Source organism: Plasmodium knowlesi (genome assembly GCF_000006355.2).
Source record: "Plasmodium knowlesi strain H genome assembly, chromosome: 13".
Taxonomy (NCBI): Eukaryota; Apicomplexa; class Aconoidasida; order Haemosporida; family Plasmodiidae; genus Plasmodium; species Plasmodium knowlesi.
In genome coordinates, this window is record NC_011914.2 from 2,336,695 (window position 1) to 2,351,775 (window position 15,081).

The 15,081-nt window shown below is 38.1% G+C and overlaps 3 protein-coding genes across 3 annotated transcripts; all 3 read right to left on the minus strand.

Annotated features, from left to right (window-relative positions):
- Window positions 1-6: 6 nt before the first annotated feature.
- On the minus strand, window positions 7-1,908 carry PKNH_1351700 (pentatricopeptide repeat-containing protein 1, putative; the record flags this gene model as incomplete). Its single annotated transcript, XM_002260892.1, has 1 exon — window positions 7-1,908. The coding sequence occupies one exon, from the start codon at window positions 1,906-1,908 to the stop codon at window positions 7-9; it is 1,902 nt and encodes a 633-aa protein (XP_002260928.1).
- Window positions 1,909-2,834: 926 nt separating this feature from the next.
- Window positions 2,835-4,388, minus strand: PKNH_1351800 (glycerophosphodiester phosphodiesterase, putative; the record flags this gene model as incomplete). The annotated part of the gene is made up of 1 exon (XM_002260893.1): window positions 2,835-4,388. One exon carries the CDS (start codon window positions 4,386-4,388, stop codon window positions 2,835-2,837), a length of 1,554 nt encoding a protein of 517 aa, XP_002260929.1.
- Window positions 4,389-6,741: 2,353 nt separating this feature from the next.
- On the minus strand, window positions 6,742-14,595 carry PKNH_1351900 (uncharacterized protein; the record flags this gene model as incomplete). Its single annotated transcript, XM_002260894.1, has 1 exon — window positions 6,742-14,595. One exon carries the CDS (start codon window positions 14,593-14,595, stop codon window positions 6,742-6,744), a length of 7,854 nt encoding a protein of 2,617 aa, XP_002260930.1.
- Window positions 14,596-15,081: the final 486 nt, after the last annotated feature.

A 15,081-nucleotide genomic window follows, 5' to 3' on the forward strand; every position in this document is an offset into this window, starting at 1 on the left:
CCCTCACTAGTCGTTCTGCTGCTCGTTAACCAACTTCCCACACAGCGGAGTTAACTTGTAATTTTTCTGAATTATTAAATTTTTCAAATTGATAAAATCGTCGCGCATGTTCAGTTCCTTAAAGGCCAAGAGGACGAACCCAAGCGTGCTGATGTTAATTTCCAGAGAAGGTGCACCTTTTTCTTGCATAGTGACTAATTCTGCGTAAAGCGAAATAACGACTTCGTACTTTTTGGAATTTATGCATGCAACCATGGCGTCGTTGTAAAGCTTCAGTAAATCCTCCGAAGAGACATTTAACAATTTAGCTACTCTCAAAACATAAATGGCATAATTATAAATGCCACAATTTTTAAAGGCATGAATTGTATATACAAAGGGAATAATATTTTTATTATTTAACATTTTTTTCATTTGCATTTCTTTAAATAGCTTGAATGCTTTTTCATAATCATCCACAATGCTATATGCGTTCAACATATATGCATAGGAAATAGCATTTGGAGTTAACATTAATTCATCGAATTCATTTTTCCACACTTGTTCAATAATGTTAATTTTCCCATGTACACATAGTGCTTTCAAAATATTATTCAGGATATTAACATTAATATATTTTTTAAAATTCGGATCGTCCTTCAGTTTGTTGTAATAGTCTAGACACTTTTCGTACTTCCCATTCTTTGCTAATAAGTCGAATATGCTCTCCAGCAGGAGGGTAGAGGGCATGTACTTTCCTGTGTTTAATAATTCCTCGAAATATTTTATTCCTTGTTCAGGTAAATTTGACATATTGCATGCGAAAATTACATTAGTGTATTCGCTGTACTGGATTTTGCTGCTCCCCTTTTCGATGTGCTTGATCTTTTTCGTTATATCTTTAAATTGATTTGTGTATGCGTTTCCTTCAGCCTTTGCGTCTTCTTCTGTGGCAGCCTGTTCGTCAAAGTGGTCCTTCCACAAGTAATTTCCGCGTTCTCCACGGTTGACGTTGCCATCATCGCTTACGTTTCCATCATCGCTTACGTTTCCATCATTGCTTACGTTTCCATCATTGCTTACGTTGCGACCAGCACTACCGTTCCCATCACCGCTACCGTCTACCTCCCAGTTGTTTACTCCCTCTACCAGAGGGTCGCTCCGCAGCTTCTCCAGAAATTCAACAGCCTTGTGCCCATCCCCCACCTTGGCAAAGCAGTTTATCATGAGAGCGTAAATTTCGTACGTTGGAGTCAATTTGTCCGTCTCTACCATCTCGTCAAATAAAATTTCCGCGTGGTCTCCGAGATGGTAATTGGCACATAGTCGGAGCAACAATTTGTAGGACACCAAATCTGGTTTTATATTTTTTTTTTTCATTACTTCGAATAGCTCCAACATGCTTTTCAGACAGCCCTTCTTTTCCACTGCAGACATGGCCGCGTTGAAAGCCAACGTAGTTGCGTCCACATCTCTGCTTGCGTAGATCAGGTTCATCACTTTTACCCAGTCCATGTTTAGCGGGACGACACTCTTTTCCACTTCTTTCTGCGCCCCTTTTTTTCTTAAAATGTCTTCATCATGGATAGCGGCGAGATTGGTGGAGTCCCCGTTAGCGGTGTCTTGCTTAGTCGCTTCAGGGGATACGCCACTCGAGGTGTAATCACTTTGATCTTCATCGCTCTTACTGCTCCACACGTGGGATATCCTTTCCCCGCCGCACTTTGTAAAAATGTTCACCTCTTTCCTTTTGCCATTTTCGTATGCCTTGCGCCAAATGTTCTTCCTTCTTTCCCTCCCCCCCTTTGTTACTACGAAATGGTTGCCAACGTAATTCAAAAAGAAAAGATCAGTCAATTTGTTTTGCCACTTTACGCATGTCACAATTTGGATTATGTAAAATGCATACCAACAGTATTTTAGTTTCATTTAGTTTGGAAGAGTACAGCGATTGGCTGTGGGTGTGCGTGCTCTTTTTTTTTTTTTTTTTTTTTTTTATCTGCCGAAGGGCTTACTCTATTTTTCGTTTTGTTCGCTTTAACAAAAGTGGGAGGTGTTGTACCTCATTGTGATTTTTCCACTCATTATAGGGAGCTCAGAGTACGAAAGGAAATGTAAACAGGAGTAGGGTTACTCGCCGGATGCGAAAATTTTTCTCCTACATCGAGTGGTAATACATACACGGATAGGCCCCTTGCAGATGCATGTGCCTTGCCTGTGTGAACTTAAACCTAATGGGTAACCCAGAATGGAATCCAAACCGGAAATGTACATTTCGCATTTTTATTCTACACGAAGGAATGGTTATAAATTTATCGAGGGGATGTGGCTCCTTTGGGGGTAGTTCATATAGAGAAAAAATAAAATAAATAAACACACACATAAAAAAAAAAAAAAAAAAAAAAAAGTCAATCTAACACGCAGCAGAAAAAACGCCTCAAAAAAGGGCATCTTTTGCAAGGCAACCTCTCTACATGAGAGCCCACCCACATGAATCTCTCATAACAGTAAAAGCTTAATTAAAAAGTTGGTATCCTCTGGTGAATTTTTTCTTTTTTTTTTTTTTTTTTTTTTTTTTGCTAATTCAGAAAAGGAGATACTACCATATAGTTTTGATGCTTTCCCCCCTTTCTCATATTTCGCAAAAATTCCAGGATTAAAAAAAATTACAGAAAAAAATTGAAACTTGAACGTTGCATATGTTGCGGAGGGGGTGCAAGAATTGATGGTATATAAAAAGGAGCTGCCTGTTGTGTGTATATACGTGTAAACAAAAGTTAACGCGCGCTGAACGAAAATTCAGATTAAATTGATGCGAAAACATTCTCAGGAGGGATACTTCCCCGGCGGTATACTCACGCTGAGTAAGCGTCCAAACGGGCCTGTCTAGCAATGTCTATATTATTGGGGCATATAGAGTCGACACCCATCTTTATGTAAAACAAATGGTCTTCGTATTCGTCCTTATCCTCAGTGCCCCAATAAATCATCATTTTTTTATTATTATTACGTAGCATCTGGAAGATGTCATTGGGAGGAGTAACGACTTGTTCTCCTTTATTTCCATGCATGATGACTGGTTGTTTGAGGGATCTATAGGAAAAGTGTGCCCACTCAGCATTATAGAATTTCATGGTGGATAAAATGGAAACAAAATTTGGCATCACTTCATCGTCAGAAAAAAGCATAGCAACAGGGATATTCAATCTGTTATTTCGAACAGCTCTTAATAAATCAATTTGTTTTTGATTTTCAGGGTGGCCACAAGTGTCATTAGAAATTTCCTCTTTTTTTTTCTCTTCACTTTCTTTTTCCATTTCTCCATTATTTAGTACCCAACTGAATGAGCTAAATTTTATTTTATAGTTTTTGTAATTCTCCAGAATGTCCAATAAGTGGAACCCCAAATCTTCATTTGTTCCCTTCAGCTCAATGTCATATGATAATTTTTCTTTGTACAAATTAAGTATATCTTTTAGAAGGGGTACATGATAAAATTTTGATAAAAATATGAACAGCTTTTTTTTTTTGCTCAAGTTATATTTTTTTTTCCTTACATAGTCTGTGTAAAGATTTTTACAAAAATTGCATTTTATGGAATTAATAAATTCTTCTTCTAGGAGTTGGTCATCCATTGGAGCGTTCCTTCCTTCTGTAGGCAATTGGTGGAATTCGCTTTCCGTTTCTTCTTTTGCAAACAAATTCTGCAAGGAATTTTCGTCAAACATTTTTTCCAACTGATCATTTTCATTCATATTTATGTAGGGCTGTTTATATTCTGCGTACTCGATGCTTTTTCTTTCCTTTTCTTCTTTACTGAGGGTAGCGAATTTTGTATTTGTCTGTCCATTTTTCACGGGGGTTTTTAGATGAAGTGCGTGGGAATTCTCACCTTGGTAATGCCCACTGTTGCAACTGAATACGTTTTTATCGTTGTGTCCAATTATGCCTTCTCCCTCCGCATGGTCACTTGCCACGTTTTCCGTTTCGACACTGGATACATCTGACGTCGTGGAACCCTGCTGATAAAATTGCCTACCTTTGGTTATGATCCAAGGCTCTTTAAAATGATAGTTCTGGATTTCCTCAGCTGTTAATTCTTCTATGTGTTTTTGTTTTGAATCTTCATCGTACAGTAAGGTATGGCCTAGCAACCCATCCTCCGTGCCGTGGATAACCACAACTTCCTTATCCTTGGTTAGCCATACATCTAATTCAACTCCATCAATATTTTCATCCAGTGCTTTCTTAAATGAGTACAGTGAATTTTCCGGGTAGGGGGAAGTCCCCCCTGCTTCACTGGTTCCACAACCCCGATGACCAACTATTGTAGTCATTTGGATAACAGAAATTTTAAGGAGGTGTAAAATGGTGGCGACCAAAATTAACTTATCCTTGCGAATACCCATTTAAGTTTTTTTTTTTTTTTTTTTTTTTTTTTTTTTTTTTTTTTTTTTCTCCAGTGGAAACTACGGGGGGAGGTTGGGTGCTTACCTCACGGGTGGTACAATTATATGCGTGTCAATGTGCTTGGACGGGGGGACAGTATTGTACAGAGGACAAAATAGGCTAAATGATCACAAAATTTGTGGATGAACTGAGCTATTGAGAAAAGAAGCTCTGCCTAGCGGGACACACCCCGGAAGAAGCTAACCAAGGTAGCAAAAGAAACACACACACAAGAAAAAAAAAAAAAAGAAAAAAAAAAGAAAAGAGCAAAACAAAATAAAAAAAAAAATATATGGCAAAACAAGGCAAAATATGTTTAGGTGAATCAAAATAGGGTGAGAAAAGTACACCCAAGTTCGGAGAGCAAATATAAGAGGGGTGGCGAGGGACGTAAAAACAAACAGAAGGACTGAAAAAGGCATAAAGGAAACGAGCCCAAGAGCAGAGGAAAACACAAAACGGTATTGCTACGATGGCATTTAGGTATAATTACAAGGTTATACCTGTGCATGAAGATATGTTAGGTTCCAATGCCAAAGGGGAATGAATAACAGATAAGTAGGTTCTGAAAAACTTCCAAAGGAAAGAACAAAAGCAAAACCAGTCCCAATGTGTTACTCCCTCCCTCCTAAGGATAAAGATTCAAAATTTTGGCCTTACATATTTGTTCACTAGAAATTTGAAATTTTTTTTTTTTTTTTTATTATAATCAAATTGTTGGAAAATGTATTTCCAGTTTGGAGGTAACTGCTTTCTGATTTCTGCCGTCAGTGGCCTATGATTATTTATGTCGTTCCTCTTAAAAAAAAAAATAATAATAATAAATAAAAAAAATAAAAGTACATAACGAATTACTGCGTTTATTTGTCACTCCATTTAGTTAAGCAGAGTGAGAACCGTTTCTCGCACGACAGGCAAAAATAAAATTGTTGGTTGAAAAGTGGGCCGACTAGAGGCAGATTGACTAAATGGGTAAATTTTTATGCAACGCACAGAGGGTGGAAAAGTGAATATAGAACAGGCATGACTGATGCTTTATCGGGGCACGAGAAATAGATAAATGGAAAGGGGAGGGAGACCATGAATTAAACGTTCGCATTGATCTCAACATCTATGTCAATGCGTGCATTTTACCGGTTATATGGCACGAATGAAAGAGGAAAAATCATCAAAAAGAGGGTTCTTTTTTTTCTTTGGAGGGTTCAGGGTGCATTTAAAACCCTTTGGAGGTACTGTCATTTGTAGTTCCTTGCGAAGTATAAGCGCTTCACAAATGGGTGAGAATTAGAAAATGCTCTGTAGATATTTTGGGTTTTCTTTAATAACCACTTTTCTTCACATGGTGGTGTAGAAAAAATGAACGGAGAAATTAACGCAAAAGTGGTAACAGAGGGGTTATAAGTGTGTAGAAAAATATTTTGTGTGTTTTATTATTATAGTAATTATTATTTCTTTTAAATGTATTTATAAGGCCGAACTAGCTCTCATCTGTTCGCTCCAATTTTCAGAAACACTTCTCATTCGAAAAGGGTTCCACATTGAGGAGGTGGAGAAAATTATAGCGCTATCGTTTTACAGCCCACCTGCAGAGGAGGGTGTGTGCTTGAAGTGGTCGAATTTTTCATATCGCAGAGAGGTATAAAAGAATAAAAGCTTGTATGAGGGGGGGGGGGTTCTCCCAATATGAATGAACACACATGTGTAGAGAGGCGTCGCAATTTAACCATGAAAACACCATTGTTCAAATTTGTTTAAATGTTAATTTTGTAGGAAAAACATCATTGTTATTTATTTTCCATTTAGCAAGTTCAATAAAACACATGGGTTGTTTCTTTTTTTTTTTTTATAAAAAACGGAGACACGGTTAAAAAAGAAAAAGCATTATTTATCTTCATTTATATTTTTAAAAGTGTGATTAAGGCACACGCTACGACAAAGATTTAGCTCCATTGGACGAAAAATAGGCTATCCGTCAACTTTACTCCGTGATAGATGCATGTTCATGCATATGTGCACGCGCTAAAGGACGGCCCGCACGGGAGGTGTATGGGGACGAAGATATATTTTCCCCTTTCTGGACTTCATTCCCGCTCAGGAAATTTCACACAAATGGGACGAATCATTAGAAATTGCCTATAACACACTCTCTTTCAGTGCACACTACGGTTAAGTTTTTCCTTTACAGTTCACTGGTACCCTTCTCCGTTCCTCCTGGGTAGGCAGCATATAGCGGCTCTGCATGCACTGGGAGGGGGTAGTGTACGATATTTTTCGACTGTAGTTGTCATTTCAGTTGGCTTGTCACTCCCGTCATTAGGGTCTGCCCCCCCGGAGGCGGCGGTACTCCTCCATCTTCCTCTTCTTCTCGTTCATGTACTCCTGTCGCTCGTTTTGTCTGTTCCAGTAGCCTTTCTCCTTCCACCATGTAATGAGGTTCTTAAAGTTGCGCTCAACCCTGGTCCACAATTTGAAGGACTTATGGTCGACGTAGATGGAATCTTGGAGAACGATGTGATCCTTTCGATGAAGGTCGTTGTTATAATTTGCGTACAGCTGTTGGTGATGATTATGTGGCGGGATAACCATAAGGGTAAATCGAAGGGGATTAAACTCTGGACTGGCAGTTTTATTATCATTTTCGTTGGCATTCTTTTTGGGTAGGAAGGGAATGGGGGGGATAAGGGCCCAGACGATATGTTCAGGTTTCAGTAAACTTTCTTGCGATAGTTCTTTTCTAATTTCTTCCCAGTCTTTTCTTCTCTTACATTTGGGGTGGTTATACAATTCCATTAAGTTTTGTTTTAGTTTTTCACAAAAGAGAGAGATTATTTGATCAATGGAGTGGAACTGCTCGTTATTTATAAGGTACACTTGTTGAATTCCCTGGAGATGCTTATGTAGGGAGGCAGTGCCACTGTTATTTGCATGCTGAATGTTCTTTTCGTATACAGTAAACTTGGCAATGATGAAAGGATCATCTGATGTTTTTACGTGTAAGTATAACTTGTTCAGTTCGTTCGATGGGTAGATAATGGACTCTCCTATTTGGATATTCGTCTGTTTAAGATATGCATGCACTTCATGATAATTCCATAATTTGAAATGAGGATGATTTATGAGCTTTTTATTTTGATAATATTTATTTTTATTTTTTATTTTTATTTTCAATTTTTGTTGCCTATTGTTGTTAATGCGATTTGTCATAGGTCCATCCTGATGTGGATCATGCGATGGATTCTGTTCTGTTTGGTCTTCGTCCTCCTCGTCTTCTTCATAGAAATCTTCAAAATCCTCGTTGTCATTTAATTTTCTGAAATGGTTTTGTATGAACGTGTTTGTGTCGTGGTGTATGTCGAATTCAACCAAAGGGGAAAGATAATTATAAGTGAGTGGCCATTTTAAACTATCCATAAGTGTCTGCTCTTTAACCTTCTTGATATTTTCATCCGTTACGACAACTTGGAAGTTGGTTTCGAAGCGGTTGTACAAATTATAGCTGATGGAAGAGATTCTCCCTTTGATTAATTCACCCAAGACGGAGTTGTTAATATATTCAGTGTCCTTCAAATTGCTGCTATTTCCGTAATGGTGGTATCTCCTATTTGATGTGTTTATATTTTCTAAATTAGAATTAATTAGGTTCATTCGTTCAATGTAATACTTTTTCAGTTGTCGTAGAAATTCCTTCGAATCGGTAATGATACCCTTAATGTTGTATGGTAGAATGGTGATTTTAATATAATTGCTATTTTTGTTAAGGTAGTCCATTTTGCATACAACCTCAGATCCAATGGCTAGGTTTTCCTTCTTTTCATTGATTATTAGGTAGAACAACTCTTCTTCCTTTTTCCGCTCGTAGTTGTAACGGTAGTCCTTATACGGATGCATTAGTTCCGTCTGAATAAACTTGAGGTAGGGGTAAATGTATATTTTCTTCTCATCATAGAATCTCCTAGAATACTCCTTTATCTCCATATTTCGAATAAGTTTTTTTTTATTAATAATATAGTTAACAATGTCGTAAGTGCTTTTTAAGAAGTTATTTTTCTTTGTGTCTATAACGTTTTTGAATAAATCCTGGATAATATCATAGCAATTGAGGGGGTGGATCCTTGTGTTGTCTAGCGCTTCGACATACTCATCCGCGTGCCCTATAATTCTAATAAAGGAGGAACAGTTTCGATAGATGCACTTCCCTATTAGGTTTTTATTCGATGATAGGGTGAGTAGATCCTCCCTGGTACTTAAATTCCTGTTGTGTAAAAGTTTGATTAATTCTTCTCTTTTTCGTAAACCTAATCCAGCCACGTAACTTAACATAACTCCCAAGTGTTTTTTTTTCTTCTTCAAGAAATTTATGTCACACCCGGTTTTGTTTACAACATCTAATATAATTCTTTGGAACAGGGACTCTAACTTGTAGCTACAGATATATTTTTGTAAATCGTGCAGGCATATGTTAAGCATGTTTTTATTTTCTTCCTCAAAAAGGGATATAACTACACAGAGCGGATTTTGTACAAAGCGGCACAGGGACAGACAGAGTAGCGCCTCCCTCGAATACTTGCTCGTCAAATCTGCGCTGTACTTTAGACTATTCGTTACTATGCTTGGGATGTACAGATTTTCGGGAATTACCACATACTTGCCAGGGATACCCGTCAGGTGCGAATTGCTCATTTGGTGAGTGCTCCCCCCAATGCCATACCGATGAGCATCATCCCCTATGTTCTGCATGCCCCCGTTGGTGAAGTTCAACATGTAGGAATAGACGAGGTAGGAGTATACATCCCTAACACCGACGACTATCACATCGGGCTTTATCTTCCGGAGGAAGTTGCTAAATATATTAATATCTTTGGCAATTTTCTCCTGCTCGACTGGCATTTTCTCCTTTTTCCCAATATCCAGGTAGAGATTATCTAGGTAGATGTATTCGATAATATCACCATAGATGTCGCAAGCCATTATGTGTAACCTGATCCCATAGTTTATGGGTTCACAGATTATGGACACCACTTCATACACGTTATGATTTTTTTTTATACTTTTTAAAATTTTTTGTTTTTTTTTTTCTTCATCTGGTTTGTTAGAAATGTAACTTTTTCCAGATTTGTCGGAATAGTTATCATCATAGGACAGATGCTTCATGTATCCACTTTCTTTTTCTTTCATTGTTCCGTCGGATTTGTATTCCTCATCACTTCCATTGGAGTGTGATGAGTCGAAGAGTTCGGGCTTATTTGACCGCTTATCCGACTTGTGTTTCGCATTTTCTTCTCTACTGAGATCCCAGTTGGTATCTCCACTTTGGTCGGCACTGAGATCCCAATTGGTCCCTCCTTTCTGAGATCCTTTTGTATTCCCTTTTTTTTTTTCTTTCATTTCTGGTGTTGTTAAGTCATCACTTTCTCCCCATTTGCTTTCCATCTTTTTGTTTTTTTTTTTTTCTTCCTTTCGGATGCGCCTGGATCTTTTCCCACCATCATCATGATCATCACTACTGCTGTTGTGAGATTCGTCACTGTAGTACTTCTTTTTCCCTCCATGGCGCAGGTGCCTGCTTTGCACATCGTCGTACTTGGAGTAGGAATCTCTGCTCCCATAATCTGAAGAATAATTATCTTCGTTTCTTCCATTTCGTAGTTTGGCCTTTTCCTTCTCCCAATTTTTGTAAATTTTAATTGGTTTAACATTCAGTGTAAGATAGAAAGACTGATGAATGTACACCATGAGCCAATTTTGTGCACTAGCGAGTAACATATTTTCTATATTTCTTTTAAACAAGGGCAATAATTCAACACACAGGAAGTTATTTAAGATTTTCTTCTGTACATGCACGAAGAGGTTGGTGTCCTCAAGGTCGTTATAGCAATAAGCGTAAGATAGTTGCTTTAGGAGATTGTTGATCCATTCGTTGTCCATAGCTTCTGCTTTGGATAATTTACTTTTTTCCTTTTCGAAGAAGGCCTTCAAATTTCGATCATTTTTTTTTTTTTTTTTCTTTTTACATTTTTCCCTTTCTACAAAATCTTCCGTTTTCCATGGAACTGTTTCTTGCGGCAATATTGGGTGGATAATCAGATTCACTAATTTGTTATCTCTATTTTTTAGAATTTCTAGATAGATGTGTTTGTATTTGTGCTTGGCGTAGTAGTTCTCTAACTCCTTCTTCTTCAGGTCCATGCTGATATCTCCTTCGTCCAGTTGTGTGTTGAAAAAGTTTACATTGTAGTTGTGCACATAGCATGGGTCGTGAGACGGGCGGTAGGGTGTATTCCCCTTACTCACCTCGGTGGCACTACTGTCGACGGTTTCGCCTCCGCTCTTATTATATTCACCACATAGCAAGTGATACACTGGGAATCTGAACAATCGGAAGGAGAAGTAGTCTGGGTTGCTAACATCGATGTTCACTTCTCCTTGGCTAGTACTCACAGTCGTGAGGGAAGCGTATTTGAGGAAGAAGAATCTTAAAATGTATTTCACGCATGGGTGAGAAGCCAAGAGTTTTGCATAGTAACAAACGAGGGTTTTGAAAATTTCTTTATTGTTTGATACTTCTCGTGTGAAGAAGGATTTACACCACTCCTCCACCTGATTCTGATTATTCACATCGTTGCCATAAATTTCTGGAACATTTGTAACCATGTGTTTAATCTTGGAGCAATTATACGTGAAGGTGCTTAATTGCTCTTTGTTGTATTTCGCTTTGCTATGATGTGTTCCCAGTTCATGTTTGGCATATCGGCTAGTTTTGGTATCCCCGTATTTGTAGTCGTCGTATTGATGCTCCTGCGATTCTCCTGCATCTGCCGCATCGTCTTTTGGCCAAATCGTTTCATTCTTTATTAAATCATAAATGTAAGCGATGTTTTCATAAAACTCTTCCGTGGTGAGGAGGTAGTCATCCCAAATATTGAATTTGTTTTTTCTTACATACTCAAGGAAGAGAAATCCTGGGACACTCTTTTCGTTGTAAAGTTTAGATTCTTCGTCTTTCTTGATCGTTTTTTTTGGGGCTTCGTTTTTATTTGAGGTATTTTCTTCTAGCAGTTTTTCTCCAAAGAGATCATCCGCGAGGTTCTGGTTGTCCGTGTCGTCGTCACCTGTACCCCCGGAATGGACATATTTCTTTTCGTTTACATGCGCTATGGTGGATATTGTACTGGGCACATTTTCCTTTCTTCCAATGGTATTTTCTCTTTCCAAATCGGCGTTTTCCTCCCCCTCGTCCTTAATGCAAAGAATGGAGGAGTTCTTTCCATGGGCAGTTTCTTCCATCTTCATCCCCCTGAAGAGTTCATTCTTCACATAGAAATAAAATATGTTGATGTCCTCATAGTACAGATCATTGTTCTTATCGAGAATGTCAAAGACGTTTGAATGGATCCTATATGAATTACTTAACAACTTTAATTTAATTCTTAGCCTGTTCATTTTGGAGAATGTTTTATACCATAGTGCATCCAACTCATATATATCCCATAGTATATTTAAATTAAATGGTGGAGAGATTAAGTAGAATTTGTGAAAGAAAATAAATGGAATTTCATTTTTATATTTTAATAATAACGTTAATGTGAGGATACATTTTTTTAAAAGAAAATTATCACTTAAAAATTCCTGCACCTTTATATGTGTATAGGTCTTGTCGTAATTTTGCTCGATTATTTTTTCCATATTTTTTACTGTGAAATAATTTGGATATTTCTCTTTCAGTTTATGTATTATCCACTTGGATTCTATGAGTAACAACTTTTTGTTTAATTTGGTTTTTCTTTTACTGTAGTGGAAGTAGAATCTTTCTGGGATATCGGAGTACCTGATTAGGTCATCTTTTTTTGTTAATAACTGGCTGAGCCTTTCATCCGGTTCTGCGATTCTTTTCCATCTGTTTGATATTGTATCTAATTTTTTTTTTTTTTTTTTTTTCTTCTTCTTCTTCTTGTTATTTTTCGATTTCTTTTTTCCTTTTTTAGTTTTTCCCATTTTTTCCTTCGCCTCGACCATGTCTTCCTCTCCGAACAGGTCTATCTGATTTTCCTCCACTGCTATTTTATTCTTTTCTCCATTATCATCTTCATCTTCACCATCTTCTTTATCATCTTTATCATCTTCTTTATCATCTTCCTTATCATCTTTATCATCTTCTTTATCATCTTCCTTATCATCTTTATCATCTTCTTCCTCCCTGTCGCTCTCATCTAGGATGCTTAAAACCTTCTTCCTTTTCACCTTATCCCTTTTCCCCCCTCCATACTTGTCCTTCTTCCTTATGGCATCCTCATCATAATAGGGCAGATGGTCAAAATCATCAAAATCGTCGTACTCCTCGTATTCTTCAAATTTTTCGTACTCTTCATCGCACACTTGTTTGAATTCCTGCTCGTAAATTTCACGGTCGCTCTCTCCGTCCATTTCGTCGTTCTCATCGGCAGAGTCATCATCATTATCATCGTCGTCACTATCCTCGTCATCACCATCATCATCATCATCGTCGTCGTCATCGACTTCATTTTCTTCTTCATCAACTTCATACTCCCCCTCATCTACCTCATAATCTGAATCCTCCTCCAACCCCTTCTTTTTCATGTCTTCATTAATTTGATCAAAAAAGCTGATGGATTTTTTTTTCTTTTTTTTTTTAATTCTCCTGGGTCCTTCTTCCTCCTCATCATCGTCGAGAAGGATATCCCCAGAGAACAGGTTATCACCCCCATGTCCTTCGCGATTTCTCCCGGCGTGGTCGTCATCCTCGTTATCATCCTCTTCCTCCTCATCTTCCTCTTCTTCCTCTTCCTCTTCTTCGTCGTCTTCTTCATCATTTTCGTAATCGTATTTTTTCTTCTTCTTCACAGGAGATACGTTAATTATGTCCAGAACAGTATTAACATCTCCAAACGTTTGGCTAATAATTTCATGGATATAAGAATCTGTTTTGTAAATATTTTCTGATGAGATTGGGTATCCTTCTTCCTCATCGTCATCTGCTTCGACATCGTTTTCATTTTCGCCACCATCAGACTGGTTATCGTCGTAATTGAAAAGGCTGTTTTTCAGATCCGCCTTGTGCTTCTTCTGTGGCGTTTCGCTATCGTCAATAAAGTAGTCTTTATCTTTTAGCCGATCGATTTTGTTTTCATTCTTGTCATCGCTCTTTGCAGTTGTTGCAAAGAGATTATCGTCATCGTCATCATCATCGTCGTCATCTCCCCCTTGTAAATCTTTAATCTTTTTTAATCTTCGATGTTTCGTGTCTTTTTCGCTACGAATTACTTGCATTCCAGTATTTTCTGCTATTAGTTCTAGATCTTCTTCGTCTAGGCTTTTGTTTTCAAAATAATCATAATTTTTTTTTTTTTTTTTCTTCTTTTTTTTCTTTTTGCCTTCCTCTTCATCATCATCGTTTTCATCGTCGTCGTCCTCTTCCTCTTCTTCGCTGTCTACGATGAATCCTTTCATTTCGTCTTCTTCTTCGTCCTCATCCGCTTCGTCATCGTCTTCCTCTTCCTCTTCCTCTTCATCGTCATTGTCATTGTCATCCTCCTCGTTCTCAACATCATTTTCCTCCTCATCGTCGTTTTCCTCCTCACCCACCTTGGATTTTTTAAGTTCCTTTTCCACAGGAGAGTTATTATTCATTGACTCTCTTTCCTTACTCCCCCCCTTTTCTACATCATTCCCATTCAGGTTTGCAACTGTTAAATCAACTTTCGTTTTTACACCATCATGTTTGCTCACTCCTTCTTTCGTTGCGTTTTGATCATGGTTATCATTCACCCTTTTAGGCTTCTTCCTCCTGCGATCTGTCGGTTCATCGTTTCCTTCTTTGTCCACCACCTCCTCTTCCTCTCCGTCATTTCCATAATCTTCATCTATAATTTTTTTACTCTTCTTGTTGTGTTTGAAGTTCTTTGAGATGTGCACACGAGGGTTGAGGTTGTCCTGATCGTCTGGATTCTGCTCAGGCAGATCATCTGATTGCTCAGTTGGTGGCTCTTTCTCAGATTCCTCCTCCTGATCTCCATTCCCTTGCAGTTTTTGCTTGAGCCTTTTAAAATTTCTGAAGAGGAATCCATCACTTTTTCTCTTCAAGTTCGATGGGTCCACATCTTCGACTGATTCAGGTTCGTTTTTGTTTTGCTCCGTTTCGTCTGCCGCCATGTCGTTTGCATTCACACGTTAATTTTTTTTTTTTTTTTTTTTTTCCTCTATCACTTGTTCGTTTCTTCTCCTGACCGCTTATGAGCTCGTGTGAATCTAGTGCCCGAAAACAGACGACCTCGATGCTGCTCGGTTATTGAGAGGAGGCGGGTACATTCACACTGGTAGCACTTGACATGTGCCAAGTCGTCACATTTGGAAGGTGCGAGCTTGTGTACAGCTCTAGGCGGGGGATGAGAAGAATCGCCCCCAGGAAAATCTTAAAAAGGGCCGGTTAAAATGGAGCCGCTACAAAGGAACTGTTACAAAGGAACTGTTACAAAGGAACTGTTACAATGGAACTGTTAAAAAGGGAACTGCTGCGAACGGAATGTTGCAAACAGGTCATTAAAACTGAAGGTTAAAAAAAAAAAAAAAAAAAAAAAAAAAAAAAAAAAGGCTCCTCCCCCCTGGCTAGCCTGGAGAAGATAAGCCACAAATGATCAC